General features: G+C 35.1%; 1 protein-coding gene across 2 annotated transcripts in view; it reads right to left on the bottom strand.

The window, feature by feature from the left end:
* LOC124367957 (proteoglycan 4) overlaps window positions 1-18,482 on the bottom strand; it is a 167,946-nt gene that overhangs the window by 46,348 nt on the left and 103,116 nt on the right. For both annotated transcript variants that reach the window (XM_046825190.1, XM_046825189.1), the window contains exon 3: window positions 12,585-12,639. In XM_046825190.1, coding sequence (XP_046681146.1) covers window positions 12,585-12,639 — 55 coding nt within the window. The remainder of the gene's footprint in view (window positions 1-12,584; window positions 12,640-18,482) is intronic.

Raw genomic sequence — 18,482 nt, 5'->3', positions numbered from 1 at the left:
TTCTGTAAGAAGAGGCCTTGTCCTGTTGTAGATAATGGTCGGCACGTGAGGCGATTAGTCACTTCGAATCCTAGAGGTCTACCTTTGATGTTTAAAGCTTGCTTCAGGGCTAGTTTGATTATCGTCATGTACAAATCATCTACTACTGGCTGTCACTATACCTTGATCGCCAAAACCTTTTATAATACTTCTTACGATTTTGTACTTTCACGACATTTTTGTAGAATTTACGATGTAAAATTCCAAATGAGACAACTATCACTTTTTGTATTTATTTTAAATCAAAGAATCCGATATTTTTTGGATTTTGTCTGGGAGCCTGCATTCTTTAAAAGAAAGCGTCACCAGACCCACACAATGATGGAAAGCGAAGCCCTCACAAATAAAATTGACAAAATTGTTGAATTGTTTGATGTGAAATTAGTAAAGAAGTACTTCCTATAAGTAAGAGAATCGACAATGTAACACAAGATACCTGTTCACAATACAAGTACATACAAGTATGTAGGTAATATGAAGAGTCACCCAGCTGAAAATTAAACGATGTAGGTTTTGAAAATAAGCATAAAAAGTGAGAAGTTTCCATCATGCTAATGTGAGAGTGCAAACGAAATGATCTAAATGAAATAGGTTAAAAACTGTGAGAGGATGTAAGGGGCAGGGAAGAAGATAGTGGTGAAGAGAAAAAAGAAAATGATGTCGGAAATGTTGATTAAGTTAAGCATTATTGTATGAAATGATTAGAGGGTAAAGTAACTATTGAATTAGATACGTCATATTAATAGTTACATATTTGGTTTTTATCTTTTTCCTGATGACACCTCATCTTCTACGTTAAAATTTATGTGTACTTCTAGGTTAAAAGAGTAAAAGTTAGCTGGCAATAAAACCCAAACTGCCAACTCTCCAGTTCTTTGTTAGAGACGACCCTCTGGGAACTCGGCCAGTAGTGAAACTCCCAACAATACGCACCCATTCCCACAAGTGAAGGTGACTGATATGTGTCTATGATCGTTCGGTTTCACTGACGCTGTGAATATCACTAAGTCTTTTTGACCCCAATATTTTGTTTTCTTTAACATTTTCTTAATTTACTAAACTAATAAGATCTTTAAATTACTTTCTTCGGCCATTTGTGGGGTTAATACAGAGAAAGAGTTTTCTATATTACGAAAATCAATTTGAGTATTAAGATTTTTAATGTAGAACCTATTTATATTACTGCTAGTGACGAATTCAACATTTTTAATAATTTCACAACCAAACCTTAAAAATCTTTATTTTTTAAATATTCTAGGACGATTTATATTTAATTTTAAACTCAAGGATTGATTGTTTACTGTCCACTTTTGCTATCGGTTATAACATTTTGTTTTTAATGAAGATTTTAATTATTATTCTATCAACAACAAGCATTGTGTTTGACCTACAGATTGTTAATATTATTATAGATACATAATCTTATACAAACACAATTGCTTTAAGCCTAGATATAGGTACACAATATTTAAGACTTATTATAAGGTTCAAAGTGTAGCTGATTACAAGCACTGTATTATTCCAAACAATATAACAAGATATGCAATATATCTCCGCCCACGCTAAGATAACAGACAGTGAAGTATAGGATTCATATATGAACAAACTATACAGTACCGTAATATAAAATTAAAAATAATTGAAGCCATAAAATTAAAAACGTTTCACACAACGAATGTATCAAGAATTTTCGAAACAGAAAGATTTATATGTCTGTATGTTTTAGCATAAACATTTGAGATACTGGCCTTCAAAATAAATCCTACATTTTAGACCACTCACCAATGAATCTTTATTGTCTGACAGAGAGCCATTACAGACTTTGAATAATCCAAAAAGTGTGCTCAGTTTAAGTTGCAATTATTTATGTCAACATTGTCACTGCTAAACCTGCAGGAATAGTAGAACCATTATGTCAAGATACGCCTGGAACTTCCACTATAGTGAACGTGTTGTAATGCATGACAAGGTCGTAGCCAGCGAGGGGGTCCAAGAGGTCCGGACCCCCCAAATTTTCAATTCTTTCAATTACTTTTTTAGTAAACGATTATTATCATTTGAATCATTCAGTATTACTGATATGTACTGCTGAAAGATCGTTCGCAACACAGATACGGGTCAAGAACTTTTTAAGGAACAAAATGGGGCCTTACTTTCCCACTTTGGGTCCACTTCATAAAAATATCAGTTGTCTTGACTCCTCCCCAAAATTTTTCTTGACTACGTTCTTGATGCGTGATAAGAAGAGAGCAAGGAGATAAAACAGGACACACTGATTTTCTAAATATCTTTTATGCCAGTTTTAATAAGTCATATTCTACTGTACACATGATTCGTCAAAAGTCAACAAATTAATCAAATATAAGTAAAGACGATTTGCCAGAAATGAGGTTCCTTAAAAATTACTTTGTTGCTTTCTTACACAAAATAAGAGGATATTTTATTAAGAATAATTTGTTAGAAGACTCTTTACTCTTAATTGCTACTACAAATTCAAGATTTATTTCCTATTTCGGTTTTGTTTCTGCCTGTATCCAGTTTGTCCGTCTGTCCGTACGATGTCTCGAGAACGAAATTATCTGGCTTGAAATTTTGCATAGAACAACATCGAATGCCATAATGGTGTATGTCATTCCATGGGATTTAGCAGAGCCTTAGCGAACATTCATACATTGGTGTTATGGGTAACCGTGATGGCGTGATAAAATCACAGGATAAATAGATTTTTAAAGCAACTGAATATATTCATATTACGTTATAACATGGGCATTATAACAAAAGCAGCCTGATAAAATGAGCTGTACATTTAACATTCTATGCAACCTCAGCGAAGCCTGTTACGTAACACGTGGTGTGGCGTACTATAATAATAATTTTTTATTTACAAACACGAAATTATAAATCAAATTTAAATAGTTTTAATTACATTATCGATTTCAGATGATAAATAATCGGTTTCCTAAGCTTCGCCCATTTGGGGTTACCTTCATATCAGTCGTAGAGAAAAGTGAAACAAACTGTCAGTTACGTACATATAACAAAGTTTATAATAAATTAGACAAATTCAAGTCACTTATAATGCATATTTGACGACAAAACACAATTCTGTTCTGCACAAAGTATTGACACAACCTCAAAATCCCAAACACAGTATTTAGATGTACGAGTACCTTCATTCATATCAACATACATGATCATAAGATCAAGCTATTTCTGTTACTACTTTCGTATAAATATGTATGTGTACATATAGTTTGATTGTTTTATCTTTGTTGTTTCATCAAGGTCTAGCGATAAGCAACTTTATCAATCCATACAGTTGAGACTTTCTAAGGAATCGTTATCTGTTGTTTCCGAGAAAGCTAAAGCTACCTGGTTTAAAACTATATTTTGGTCCTGTACAAAAGTATAGAATTGCACTTGTATAAATTGAAATATTAATACTCTGGCTCCAATTTTAAAGCACTCTGTTTTGAAGGACTTCATGAGACCTTCGACATTATTCCTGTGCGCTTTTAAGGTGGCGCCACGCCTAAGCATGCAGGACCAAGACACTAATGTGCAACAGCTGATAAATGCTGGACAAATAAAACCCATTAACAGATCTCAACAAGAACTTAATACCGTGTTACTAACCTTGGATAAAGTAGCAAGGTCGCATATTATCACTTCATACTCTATAGACACTCGGATACAACTTAATTTCGGGAATTAATGGTAAACAGTTGCAAATTGTCCAGTAATCGCCAATGTTTGGTCTGGAAACTGCCCTTGATTGCAGTTCTTCGATGTCTGCTTTTGAATGAGCAAAAAAAGACATATCGGCAACTGCAACGCTGTCGGTTTATTTATATATACCTGTTTAATTATCAAGGAAAGAGCACAACTATGAAAATGCATACAGGAAATACCCCTGAACAAATATCTGGATTTTGGACATTTTGCTATCGTCGTATATTAAGAACGCTACGTTTCGAGGATTAAAGTCTAACCTCTTCTTCAGGCGTGAAGAACTTAATGCACGGTGTCAAGAGTAAAAAGCAAGCATACATACGCATGCATGGGTAAATCCATAGTCCACATACGCATGTGATTATGGATTTACCAAAGTAAAGAATTGGCATTATAATAAGTTATACATAAAGGCATTCAAGTATTTATCTCATTTTTACCTTGGCGAGCTCACCACCATGTATTTGAGCTCGCTCAATTATCCTTCTAGACGTATTTTTGTATATTGCCAAAATATATATTTTTTTTTATATTTTAGAAAAGCTTGTTCGAATAAGTTGGAATTTGGTTATATACTTTTATAACTTAAACACCTAAGTACAGAAAACTGTTCAATGTTTAAGAAAGTTAACAGAAACGTGAATTCTTCAATAGGTAAGGATATTATGACCACAGTTCAACAATGTAGTGTATAACCAGCTGATAAAAGCAGCTAAAATTAAAACAGCTGATTGTTGTAGCTCATAAACTCGGAGTTATAGTACTCGGGTTTTTAAAAGCGCATTATCTCCCTTATTTATCAACCGATTTTTTAAACTTGGCATCGTTAGATTTGCAATAAAACTGTAAAACTAGAACGTAACAAATGTGAATTTTTATCATACGAAATTTCAAAGATATTTATGTTTAAAGATTTTAGGAAGTCTCCGTTTTGAAAATAAAGGCCTTAAAAATTGATTATTTTCTCTGATTAGGCCTTTATGTTATAGAACTATTTGCCAAATTTTAGCTTATTACAAGAAGCCGTCCTAAAATTAAAAACTAATGAAAAAACAAAATATCGGATATTAGAGTAATTATTGAGTTTTCGAAAGTTTTAATACGATGTTTTGGTTTGTCTTTGGTCTAGGATCAATACCTGAAAATATTGGTTGAGAGTTCTAGGACAATCTGTATATTGTACACATTAAAATACAGCTCTAGCAGCCCGTATGGGCGATGGATGTTGTCATCCAATTCGTAACAAACATCCCATCGTTATTCAAGCCACAAATAAGGGAGATCTGAAGCAAAGAAGATTCTATGACTTTCTCCATGTCATCGTCCCAGCTCGCGTTACAACTTCAAATTGTTTAGATTTAGTCGTCTTCTAGACGATGGGATACTTGTTATGAATTGGATGACAACATCCATCGTCCATATGGGCTGCTATGGCCGTGGAGCTGCTGAAGGACGCTGCCCACGAGAGACTGCGCAGCAGCACGTCCAAGCGTGTGATCTGCTGTGGACAGATAATCTCCTTGCTCCAGTTTCGGCCCTAGATCGACCGTGACACGCCATCCGCCAGTCCCTCTCTTACCATTTGATTGCCGGTTACCACCTCTGGCACAACGCCTCATTACCAGTTACCACTTTGGTTGCACGAGACGACGTGCCTTATGCCATCCCCTGCTGTCTTTGTTACTAAGTAAGTAGTCCCGTTTCCTTCACGTTCCAGGATTGTTTTACGAGGTAATTCGCCATTAAGTGGAGGCATTCGTTTTGAAACCTTGGTTAGAATCTCCAAACGGCAGACCGTTATGGTTAGGCCTAATATTTTGATGCGTTGCCTGATAAAGTACTGTGTGTTAGGTTGCATTTACCTGAAGAGGGAATCAGATTACAGATCTCGAAACGTAGTGTTACTGATTTTTTGTATCACTGAACGATAAGCAAATGTCCGGAAAATCCTGTTCCCTTCACAATCCTTCCATCGTCAAAAAAAAACTTCAGACAAAGATGTACTATCCATAATAACTTTCGATTGTCGTCCACCTACAGTGCTGCTTCGTACTTACTGATGGCTGGAAGCATTAGTTGCTCGAAACTAGGAATAGTTTTCAATTTGCTTGATACATAAACAAAAACTGTTTTTCTTACTTTACATTTCTATTTCAGTAGTAGCATGAAACAGGTGGTAGGACTGTTGTTGCTATCTCCTTTAATATATGCCTGGAGAGCTTTGAATTCAGTACTATTTAATTCTCCTGAAAATTGTGGACCTGTTGTTGGAGTATTATGTTTATAAAATTGAAATCGTTATTTTGCAGCAGATTTATGAGATGTGCCGGTTATATTGGTTTGTGTCTTAGAGGTTGTTATTAATTATATATTAAACATCCATAACATATCTGGCGAGCTAAGCTAGATCACCCCCTAGAATCAACCCTTCTCACCATAGCTACGCTATGTGTTGAAAAAAGGTTTTGGAAAATACATATAACTATCTCCTATAGGTTTTCTCTTTCAACTTCTTACTTGATAAGTTGACAATATCTACCATAACTTCCCTACCCTGAAGGCATTTATGCCATAAAGATTACAACCAATCGGGTAACTTCTTACATGATAGCAACGACTTTCAAATTATTATTTGAAATACCAGATAAAATGACTCCAAACTACGATGCACCAGTAGAAAAAGTAATGTATGCTATAAGTACTTGTTCGAAATTTCATCCACTACAGAAATAAGATCTGAAAAATAGACTATTATGACCTCAAATGACATTATTAATATAACTTAGCCTAATTAAATGTTGGTAATAAATAATTCCGTATCTTTTATGTCTCATTTGAAAACAATATAATCAAACAGCTTTCAGGAGTATACAAGACTTTCAGGAATATACACGAATTGAGGTATTTAAGATTGCGCTGTAAAATATTGAAGCTCTACCTAAAGTTACTTTTGATCAGACTCAACTTGATATATACCTATGCATCTGATAAACATGTGGTGTGCTTATGCTTAAGCTACACCACTGAAGTACCTTTTTTTAAAATTCCTTATGTTTACCCTAAAATGCTTTAGGATCGCTGTTACAAAATATTTTTCCTCTGGAGAAAACCATGCAGTTGAGATACGCTCGTGGGTTTTCATGACATACCTGAATTTTAATTGATGAATAAATTTTAAGAAATATATATCCTGCTACCTAATCCATTTAATGATACTTTATATTTTGAATTTAAACCACGAGTGACAAACTGATGGATATCACAGACATTTAGTGTCACATTTTGAGCTGTCTGATATGCCAGACAAAATTACATGAAATTATTAATGATACATCTGCGGAATAACACATCGTAGCTTCATTGATGAAACCACCTGATTGAAATAAATTTGTTTCGAAACGTGTGACGTACTGGTATAATGGTTTGACCAACCAACAAGTCTAAAACTAGAACCAGAAGGTTTCATAACTTTTCCCCGATGCCGCGCTTGACTAGACTTCTTTGTCCATTGACACACCAGACAAGCCTGGTCTACCGTGGAAACATCGATCAGTTGATCGTGGGCATCCAGTCCAAGGTCCATGAGAAGATTGGCGCTGTGCTGCTCCAAAGTTCAACGGACGATTTTGAAGTAAAGGAGAATCCAAATGTCAGTTTCAGTGGACTTTGATTATTTTGGAATCCCAGATCAGAAGTATACCATTTCGTTCACTTTCGACAAGGCAACCTCCCAACAAGAATTGCATGACTTTTCATGGGCATTCATGACCTACCTCTTTAGGCAGGCATGAAAATGAATCCTAAATTTCCAGCTGATTTGCTTTTGTGACGGAGATGACCGCTTTGGTGATCCAAAATTTCCAAAATTGCTTGCATGTTAGTGGACGATCCAAAGGTCATACTGATAAGGTACGTAAAAGAGGTGAAGACCTCATTGATATCCAAGTTGTAATTTGAATGCCAGTTGTGTGAATGCTACGAAGGTTACCAGCCACCGGGTCAATGATACATTGTTGGTGCCAACAACCTTGCCTTATCACCTTCCTTAATCAACAGGCGTGATTGTACCATGTTGTGTTTCATTTTCGGCTTTTCTCGGTTTTTTTTTTTCGGATGACTTTAGACTTTTGTCTTTTCTGATTAAAGGCATAACAACGTAGCCTTCCACGTAGTAGTCTAGAACCCGAGAGCCAATTTGCTTTTTATAAACACGCAGCATGGTATTTCTTGAAATAGATAAAGAAGTTCTCTCAGGAAGAAATGGATCATCATCCACTCTAGGTTTCCCGAAGGTCAAATGGAAGATACATTTTTCTCTGATCATCTTTTTACTAGCACTACTCATTTAAAGTCAACAGCTATATACGTAGATAAATATTAAATCAGCTTTAACTAACCATATTACCTTTAAAGCGTCAACTTTCATCTCGTATGACATAAACTCGTATCATTTATGTCTGACGGTTTTAAGCGTATCAAATCAAAATATAAGTTGCGAAAAATTACTGTTTCATGTTTTACAGTAACACCATTTCGACTTCCACCTATATTAGCATGGGTGACGGTCGATTTCTTTCTTTAAAAAATTCTTCTATAGATTTCAAGAAACACGTAGGTTGTGTGATTATACGATGCAAACTGCTTCTCGGCTGTTAGGTTATAAGGTTTTGTAGGTAGAATGTGATGTCTGCCAGAACTACAAGGGTTCCAAGGAGTAAGATATCCAACGTAACCGTGTGTAAAAGTTAGAAGAACTAAAATTTGTATTTTAGTTCATTTTAGTAAATGCTACCTCTCCTAAACCCTTTACCATGGGTTTAGTTTATGGTTTTAGCAATTAAACTCGGGCACATTTCTTCTATTTTCTATTTCTGTTACATACTTTCATTTTTCTGTCACACTTGTTGATTTTCAGTGATGATAGTTTTTCTTCAAATTGCATTAAAAACATAGTACTTCACTGACGATGTTTTAGCAACTAAACTCGGGCACATTTCTTCTCTTTTCTATCTGTGTTATCTATTTTTCTGCCAAACTTGTTGATTTTCAGTGATCTGATAAGAGTTTTTCTTCAAATTGCATTAAAAAACATAGTACTTCACTGACGATGTTTTAGCAATTAAACTCGAGCACATTTCTTCTCTTTTCTATTTGTGTTATATATTTTTCATTTTTATGTAACACTGGTTGATTTGCAGTGATCTGATAAGAGTTTTTCTTCAAATTGCATTAATTACATAGTACTTCACTGACGATGTTTTAGCAATTAAACTCGGGCACATTTCTTCTATTTTCTATTTGTGTTACATACTTTCATTTTTCTGTCACACTTGTTGATTTGCAGTGATCTGATGATAGTCTTTCTTCAAATTGCATTAAAAATCATAGTACTTCACTGACGATGGCTCTATTTTCTGCACTCATGATCAATTTCAAAGCTCACGATTTCACAATACACGTTCTTGATTGTGGCAGAATCAATCCAATACACCCGATGTGGTTTTGACCATCACATGTATCCCTGCAAGCCATGTGAGTAATATGCAATGTGGAACGTCCTAATTGCAATCAAGTGGAATGTGCAATACCAATGTAATATTGCAGCACCTCGCCGCTGAGAAGTCCGCCACTCCTCGCGTTCTCCACACAATAGAATGAATTCTCATCGTTCAAGGTTGTGTTTCGGCATCTTATCGTTTTATTACACCTTGTAATGGTGGGATTCTTGGCAGATTATAACGTGTACCCGAGATGACTCTCACGGAGACCTTCAAATTATACTAACGTTAAATGAATTCTGCTTTCGCGTGCTTGAGCTAAACAACTGTTCAATGTGCTGATAGTGAAATGACACTTCTTGAAAATACATTGATACAGTATTTTCAACCGAGTCAAAAATTAAAATAATATTAAACCCATGGAAAACGTACAACTAAATATTACATTTTACTGCTAAAACTTGTTAACATAAGTCGCAAATACAATAAATAAAGCTCAGATTGTAAAATTTATTAAAAGACGGCAACTTTAAAATTAGTACTCCATATTGCATTTTTTACATGCTTACTTTAAAATTATAGCAAATTTGGGATTGGGAAGATGATTAGTGTTGTAATGTGAAAGTACTTTACTTTGGCTTAAAGAAAAAACCGCATAAAACTTTGACTCCTGCAGTTTGGAGTCACGTTCTTCTTAAGAGATACAAAAAAGGTCGGCGCCGAAAAAGCTCCTCAACTCTACATCATTTTGACACAAGAGACACCTATTCAACAAAATTTAGTGTAATCTAGGTGAAGAGTTATTATCATTGCCATATCAAGTGTACGACGTCAGATTCCAGACGCTGCACTAAGACGAAGATGAAATGAAGCTAAACTCACATTCACGTTGATTCAACCCTTCCCACCCAGCTGCACTATGTGTATTAATATTATAGTATTATTCAGGGAAAGTTATGCTAAACTTCTAATCATAAATTTTTTGACTTCAAGCCTTCTTTATCAAATATAAACTAACTAAACATCTGTTAAATTGGAATTCACCCTTGAGGATGGCATTTTTCTAAAACCATATTTAGTTTTGAATAATCTGACGTGTGAATTTCCTCCACCATAAATGTTCAAAAATGTATGAACTTCGTGCACTTGGAATCCTTATACGGTATGGCCTGAAGACTTGCCTGACCGTACCTTCCGCTTTCTCCAAGAAGACTCTTCGTAGTTAAGGTGAAGTCATGCTGACTTTATAAGTAAGGAGACTCTGAAGAATTTACATGATCTTTCCCTCAGGTGCGTTGAATAAGGTATTGATCAAATCTTTAGAAACTCTCTTCTCGACTTCCTTTCGGAGCTGAATACCGTGACACCTTTAAGGCTTTTACATGTCGAAGCATTTTCTACAAGAACGCCTCATGATGGTGGAGAGCAATAAGGCAATAAGGAGCCGATAGCAATTTCCAGTGCATAAGCACACTTCCTGTGTGTTTATATGTAGAGGAATCCTCCCAAAGAAAAAAATAATCGTTAGCCACGCTAATTTTGGTGGAGGTTAACATGGAAGGGTATTGAAAGGATTAAAACATTAAACGATATTTTTCAGATAACATTTTTCCTAGCTCTATAACCGACCACCAGACACCGTTGCGGCCGATTTAAAATGTATCTACCTTTCTAACGATTGATGAAGGAAACAGGATTTTTTTCCGGTACTTTGGGATTATACCGACCAAACATGAATCGTTATTTGACATTTTGCTTCTACTGATTACTAGATTAGCGTAGAACAATATTTCGTCAATATAAATCAGGAATAGTCTTATCGCAAACCCCTCCCCATCCTCAGACAGAGGTCAAAGTCGAGCGGTCTAGTAGATAACGTGATTGCTGAGTCTCGCCGCCCGTTCAGCTGGTGCGTCGCTTTGTTGTACTTCCGTGTTTTACCTCTACATTTTTCCAAACACAAAAATTCTACAAAAACAAACATTACAAAACTAAAACTAAACTCTTTATTGAAAAACACTCAAAACTTGTTTTTATTCTTGATCACATTCCGCCACCCAAAATGCGAGTGGGCTCGGCAGCACCCCCGCGCTGATGTCAACGACAGAAAAACATCCCTCGAGATAGTACCTATCAGTAAAATATCAAATTCTAGACGGGCTGATCAGAAATATAAATTGAATTGTAATGGAAAGGCAATTATGTACCGTGCAAATCATGTGATGCCGCGCGGCCTGCCGTAATCGGGATTCTCGAGAAAGATAAGATAACAGCGACAACAATACCGATCACAATACCTGGAAATGCTTGTAAATTTGTAATTTTGTAATTAAAGAGTTGTTTTTTCGTTCTATCATGTTTGTTTCTATAAATTTATATTTTTGTGTTCTTCATACTGGTGTGGTCGGTATAATCCCAAAGTACCTTTTTTCCGGACATTTGCCATCGTCCAGTGAAACAAACAATCGGTAACCCTACGTTTCGAGATCTGCAATCTGATCTCTTCGTCAGGTAAACTTCAAACAAAGTAACGATTGATGTTTTCGTAGGAACATTCCTGTATCGATCTAAAGTAAAACCGGGTTGTGTTCCCAAACAATCTAATATGGCTATCAGATTCTCGACTCTCGACTCTGGAATTCCTGGAATAGGAAAGCAACCCTTTCTTGAAGGTTTTGTTATTGAGCATGTACTTATTTTTAACACAGTTTGAGTAACTGTACACTAGTTTTATTCCAAGCAGAAACTATTGATCTCATTAACATGATCACCACAAAGGAGTTTTACACGTGTGGATAAACACTTGTAATAGGACTACATTGATCACAATCAGAAAGATTTGATGATCAATAATCCAACTAGAACAGCCGGCACCAACATGGTCAGATGACACTGGAGGCGATGTTGCCATGTCGCTGCTGACAATCAGCTGTTCCTGCTATGACGTGGTTATAATGCCTGCTTGATTTATATGCTATCTGCTAAATGGCTGAACGACATTAAATGTACGTATATTTATTTATATGTTACTATAATGTGTTTGGCGGTCATGTTTGTTTATTGTAAATGAATGTCAAGAATGACCATAACTTTTATACATGTGAAACAGTGTTGGTGGCAGGGTGTAAATGGAGGATTGAAATGCACCAATCATCATTGGACTTTTTCGTGCGGGATGCTCTAGTGTTGCTTACACATTTCCGGAAAAGAGTGAACAGGATAACGCACATTCGACTATAAGCACCTGTTATCATATTTATATATATATATATATCAAGCTGTAACTTTCTAGGGAATTTATGGAACAATACTTACGTGAGAAGGAGGTCGAGATAAGGGCCGCTGATAACAGGGCCTGAAGGACCCTCATCTGAAACAGATAACAAGCAGCTGATTAGATATCGGGTGTTTTCAGCGTTGGGTAGTAGTAAAAATGTGATAAATAACTTTTAAATCATCCCAATTTCTCAGTGAAACTTAGATTTAAGTTGGTTTAAGTGTTACACTCTATATCGTATACATATCCTGCACCTCACCACCTCCCTGCCAGCTTCATGCAAAACTGATATGGTCGGCGTTGGTTTAATAGACAGTTGCGTTGTTGCCAATGCAGCTTTGGGAACTTTCTGACACGATAATGTAAATTGGGACCATCTAGGAAAGGCTTTCCTTTTTTATTTTATTATATTTATGTAAACTATCCGTATACAATAAAATTTATACATTTGCTATGTAAAAATTAATAGCAATGTTAAGTTTACATGTTGAAATTTGATGCTATTATTTGGGTCTTGTTTTATTTATTTATCAACGGTAATACACCATTTTACAGATAAGGATATTAAGATGGCAATATAAATTATAGAATAACAATGCAAGAGTGCCAACAAGGAACAAAACAATAACATGTCGCAAGCACGCCAACCAACATGTGCAACAATAAACCAAATAAATATACAAACTTAATAAACTATAGCAATGATTCAATAAATAGTGAATATTCGAGGAAAAACATATAAATAATAATAACAATAACAGTATTAACACTAATAGCAATAGCAAACATAACAATAACAATGAAACAACGTCAACGTACGTAAAAATAAAGCACAAGTAAGCACGTGATAATAAATAACATAATAGAATATATAAGGTAATCAAATCAAATAACAATAACAAAATACAGAAGAAGTTTACAACATTATAAACAATAATATAATATAACGCTTGTTGTAATTAATTAAAACAATTTCGTCCTTCCATTCCTATTAATAAGAATTTGTGGTTCCAATATGAATACAACGTTCCTTCAGTTAATCTTTAAAACTCTTTGTATTACAAAAACTCAGTGTCAGTCTTAAGTATCTGTCATAATGTTTCAAAATATTTTTCAAATCCTCATTCAAATTTAGCGCCAATGCGTTCATTGAGAGATGTATGGGAATCAGCTGACAATCCCATGATGCTTTGCGGATTCAAGACGCGCGCAGATGTCGGCGGGAGCGGTTTGAAAGTGATGTTAGCGACTCATTACATTCAATCTTGATTAATTGGGAAATCAAAGCACGCGTCGGGTGGCTTTCATACAATTATACTTTGTGATTTTATATCCACTGCCATTTAGGCGGGAAAAGCTCTACGTACGAGTACATGATAATGTTTAGCTGTCACCGAGCGTAAGCCACTTAGAGGAAACATAACCTCAATGTCAATAAACTGAGAATAATTAGCACCCACTGCATAGGGGGAGGGGGGAGGGAGGGATCTGTATCGTGATTGGCTGAAGCCTTTCCTAATCGATCACCGACAAATATGGATTCTTTATTATTTTCCGTTGTTTGGATAAATATATCCAAACAACTGGTCTTTGAGTTTCAGCCAATTACGACATAGACAACAGAATTTCTAACTCTGTTATTGTTATAAACCTATCTCTCAACTAAAAAAAAAGTGTAAAGATAAAATATTGTTTCTTAAAGATGCGTAACATTTCTTTTATTCAAAACAGAAACGCTGTGTGAATTTTGCTAAAGTATTTTAAAACCGTTGAAATAAATTATATTGCAGAAAGTACAGGCTATAAATCCAAAGCCAATGCAGGTTGTCTCTTTCCCCATTTCGCTCCCTCCTTACAACTTTTAAGGAGTGAGATGAATATAGTGAATATATGAACAATTTAGTAACAAATATATCTAAATTTTCCTGTTCACTCCTCAAAGACTCAACGTTATCTCAAATATTTCGGCTTTGTATTTAGAAAGTCTTTTCAGTGAAGAGATGTTTTACCGAAACTTCCAGTAATAACAACCGCTTATACCAGCGACTGGAATGAGCCGGAGTTGCATTTGATTGGCTAAAGCACAACTACCAATGTGACCAAACAGCGAGAGATAATCCACATTGGTCGTTGATTGGTCAGATTTCAGCTACCCACGATACAGCTCGACCCTCTTTTTAATCTATATAAGCGGATGTTAATTAATAGGAGTTTCGGTTCAACATACGTTGATTGCAGATGGCTCTTCTCAGCGAGCACGAATTATTACAATAATTGAATTGTTTTAACAGTGTTTCCTCGAAGGTTTGACTTTTAAAAATTCAATAAATTTATTGAAATCTACGTAAGCCTGAGATTGAAGACGACAATAATGTCTAATTTCGCTAGTGTTTTTCAGATATTTAACACGAAGTGATAAATACTCAAGCATCTCCAACCTTTGCTTAGAAAACTCTGAGCACAAAGACGTTTAGTAAGAATGAGGCAGGAAAAATCGGAAATACAGACCCAGTGATTATGATAATCCAAGGAATTTTAATTGCAAAAACTCTTAGGTTATTATTGCCCGAGAGAATATAATACCAAATATTAACTGGATTAAAGAGTTTTCCTATTAGGCATATTTATGTATAGTCTATTCTTACGAGAAGGTTCCAACAGTATTAATGGCATCAATCAACCTTCACCTTATGCTGATGATGACCGTGATGACGTAATGACTTCCTAACTGTGCCGTTATATCATCACCATGTAGACCTACCAAACAGGTTGGTAGTGTTTGGCAAAACACTTCTACGTGCAGTAAAGTCGAAAAAAGATGATCTCATCGATATTTAAAAGACGGGTCAAGAGATCAGATTGAGTGCGAAGATACATGGGTTGCTAGATCTTTCACCATGGAAATTGTTAAGCAATGTTTACAAAACCAAAGAATTAATAAAACCTTAAATTTAGCATCGTTCATTCATAATTCATGCTGGCCACAACAATAACAATTAATACATTTAGGTTTTCGAATCAAACAGCGCAGACAAAGTAGTGGTGCAAAATTAAATTCCTGGAATATTTAGCCCTCACTGTCAAAAGCTTCCTTCAGACGACAGATGAAACCGAAACTGTCATAATAATTATCCGCTTCTACGTGTGGATAACACATTTGTGATTTCCTATTAGGTTACCTTAAAATGGGTTACGTTTCATATTATTGTAAAAAACATCTAAAGAACATTACAAAGTCAATGACTAGCAAGTTAAGAATAACTTCTGTAACGTCTGTCTGAAGAAAACTTCACGGCGTGAAGCCGAATGAAGCAGAAATGTATAGACTATGTGCTGTATAGAGATTTTAGATTCTACCTAGCATTTTAATTACAATAATCTAACTGTATTTCAGGCCTTTAACAAATTCTTCGTATATTACAACTAAGTTCATCAGTAAATTTTACATTATTTTGGTGGTAAATTTACTCATTAGATGTTAATAACCTAAAATGTACGAGCATTACCCAAGATGCTTTATTCTGGCCAACAATATCAATCAGGTTTTATAGGCGTTATGTAATGAACTCATTACCGTACAAGTGCAATAATGATGGTCATTACATAACCGATGACGTAGGACTGTTTAATATGAGGGGTTAGGTGAATCTACATACAACGCCAGAAAAGCGCTCAGAACACAGAGTCAACAGAAATCGTCTGTCTACAGGCAAATTTGTTGGCGTTAGTTTAACAACTGAATGGCAGCCATTAATAGTTTTTTATAGTTTAATTTTCAAAATTTAATTTTTTGTCGTAGTTAATTGGTCAACAAATTCAATTTCTACCGAACGTAAATGAAGGTGAATTAATATGCAGTGCGCACTCCAGACATTGAAATGGGTGATGGCGCAGGTTACAAAATCCGAGCTCCCAAAGACACAGTACATTCATATGAAATTTTAATTGTGACACTGCATTTATAAGCAGAAAGAAAAAGTCTTTAAACTCTTTCAAAAGCGTAACATATAATACTCCAACAACGTGTCACTTCTTTGAAGAACAAGTAGCCTTTTACATACTATAGTAATGCTTTGCTCGTTTCATAATTAACATTTAATTACATAAGAAGTGTTGGTGGGCAAAGAATTCGCTGGCAAAGTGTCAAGTATTTCATAATCTGGCAGATAAAGGTTAGACAGGGTCTAAAACTGTCAGGCCCTCTCTGCCGGGGTCTTGTTGAACGATTGCCTTGCCCTCCGCACAGGTAGTAAATAAATAAATAATTAAATACCAGTTTATGAGACAAAGTGGCTGTGAAAACTTGCCACAACCTGTTTAGGTGATTAATACCAGTATAATCGACTACTCTAAACACAGATGCGGTTTTGGTGATTTACGTCAAATTCGAAGGACGTGAATTATTTAGCAAATATTACATTTATTTTTATTAAAATGTTGTTGTGACCATGTAATTAAATGTAGTTTTGAAATTGGTATTACACTTTATTGGTCATCTTAATAAGACATTTATTTATTTTAATATTATTCATTTTACTATAGGATACAATAGTGTGAAGAAACGAAACACAATTATTATAAGCATCAATAAGCCAACCTCAAAATATATTTTTAATTGTTTATTCTATTTTGTATTTTGATACACAGTAATATTCCATAGAGGAATATATTGAAGCTCATAATATAACACAATTTAAGAATGGTAATTTAAACAAACCTCTATGATTCCAAGATGTATACACTAATTACTTAACTAATAAGCCTTAGCATCCAATAAAGATTTTCCAAATATCTCAAAGTTGCGTGACCTTATAATGGGGGGGGGGAATATTTTAATGTTTTCAATATATAGTGGTTGTTCCTAAACAATACAGTAGTTAAATGTTGTGGTTTTGCTATATGAAATAATTACTAAAACTGACATAAGAACTTTAAATAGAACCCACAGAGATATACAGTGTGAATTATACTTGTTTGGGTTGCTTTAAATTGAATTTAAAGTAACCCAATGTAAACATGTAAACATATATACGCAAAATGTAAACATTTATCATGTGTACATGGCATGAATATTCTCTATTTTATGTTTTGTATTTCTAGACAGTTTTTTCTTACTGGGTTGTCTTTCATTACATTCTCATTTTTAATAACCGAACAGCTGTTTTATTATGAATTTTAAGAGAAATACAGAACCACACGTATGCTGAAAGGTACACCTATTATGGTCGGGGAGTCTCCAAATTTTATACATTGGACTCTGTCCCAAAGACTGCCTATTTATTTTAGAAACCCCCCGCACAAAGGTGAACAAATCGCCTTTGTACAATTGAAAGTATTCACCGTGGTAAATCTATACATCGTGAAAATTGTCACTTCTTCTCGTTCATAGTCCCAGTGAACGACAAGAACTGCTTGACAAATTCACAACAATAACACCAACACAATTCTCCAGCTGCATCTTCTTTTATGTAAACTTGCTACGCAGAAGAATATCCGGCCTGTGCTGGAGCAAAGTTATAGACGCCCTTCTCTAGAGAACTTGAGGAAGACACAGGCTTCAGGAAGACGATGCGACGCATTCCTAAAGCACTAGCCACTGCATTATGTTTTACAAAATTAAAACTAATTGCAATAACAGTGTTAGTATGAAAATTGAATTTCAGTTTGAGTAAATGTTGTCTCTTTCCTCTATTTCAATATAACGCCATATGATGCAAAAGAGTCTGTGGGTTATTTACCAAAATTTGCTTTGGAAATCCAGCTTGTAATCACTATTGATTATGAATGGGCTTGGTAAACATTGGTAAGGATTAGATAAACTATCCTTACTGAATCTCCTCCCAAAATGGCTAATAGTAATTGTGTATGACAGAGTACATTTGGAAAGATGGAAAACCAAAACCAAACACAGGAGGAGAAATTACGATTACGTAACA

Source organism: Homalodisca vitripennis, chromosome 8 (assembly GCF_021130785.1).
Source record: "Homalodisca vitripennis isolate AUS2020 chromosome 8, UT_GWSS_2.1, whole genome shotgun sequence".
Taxonomy (NCBI): domain Eukaryota; kingdom Metazoa; phylum Arthropoda; class Insecta; order Hemiptera; family Cicadellidae; genus Homalodisca; species Homalodisca vitripennis.
Note: the sequence above shows the minus strand (reverse complement) of the source record. Positions and strands in the feature narration are given on the sequence as shown.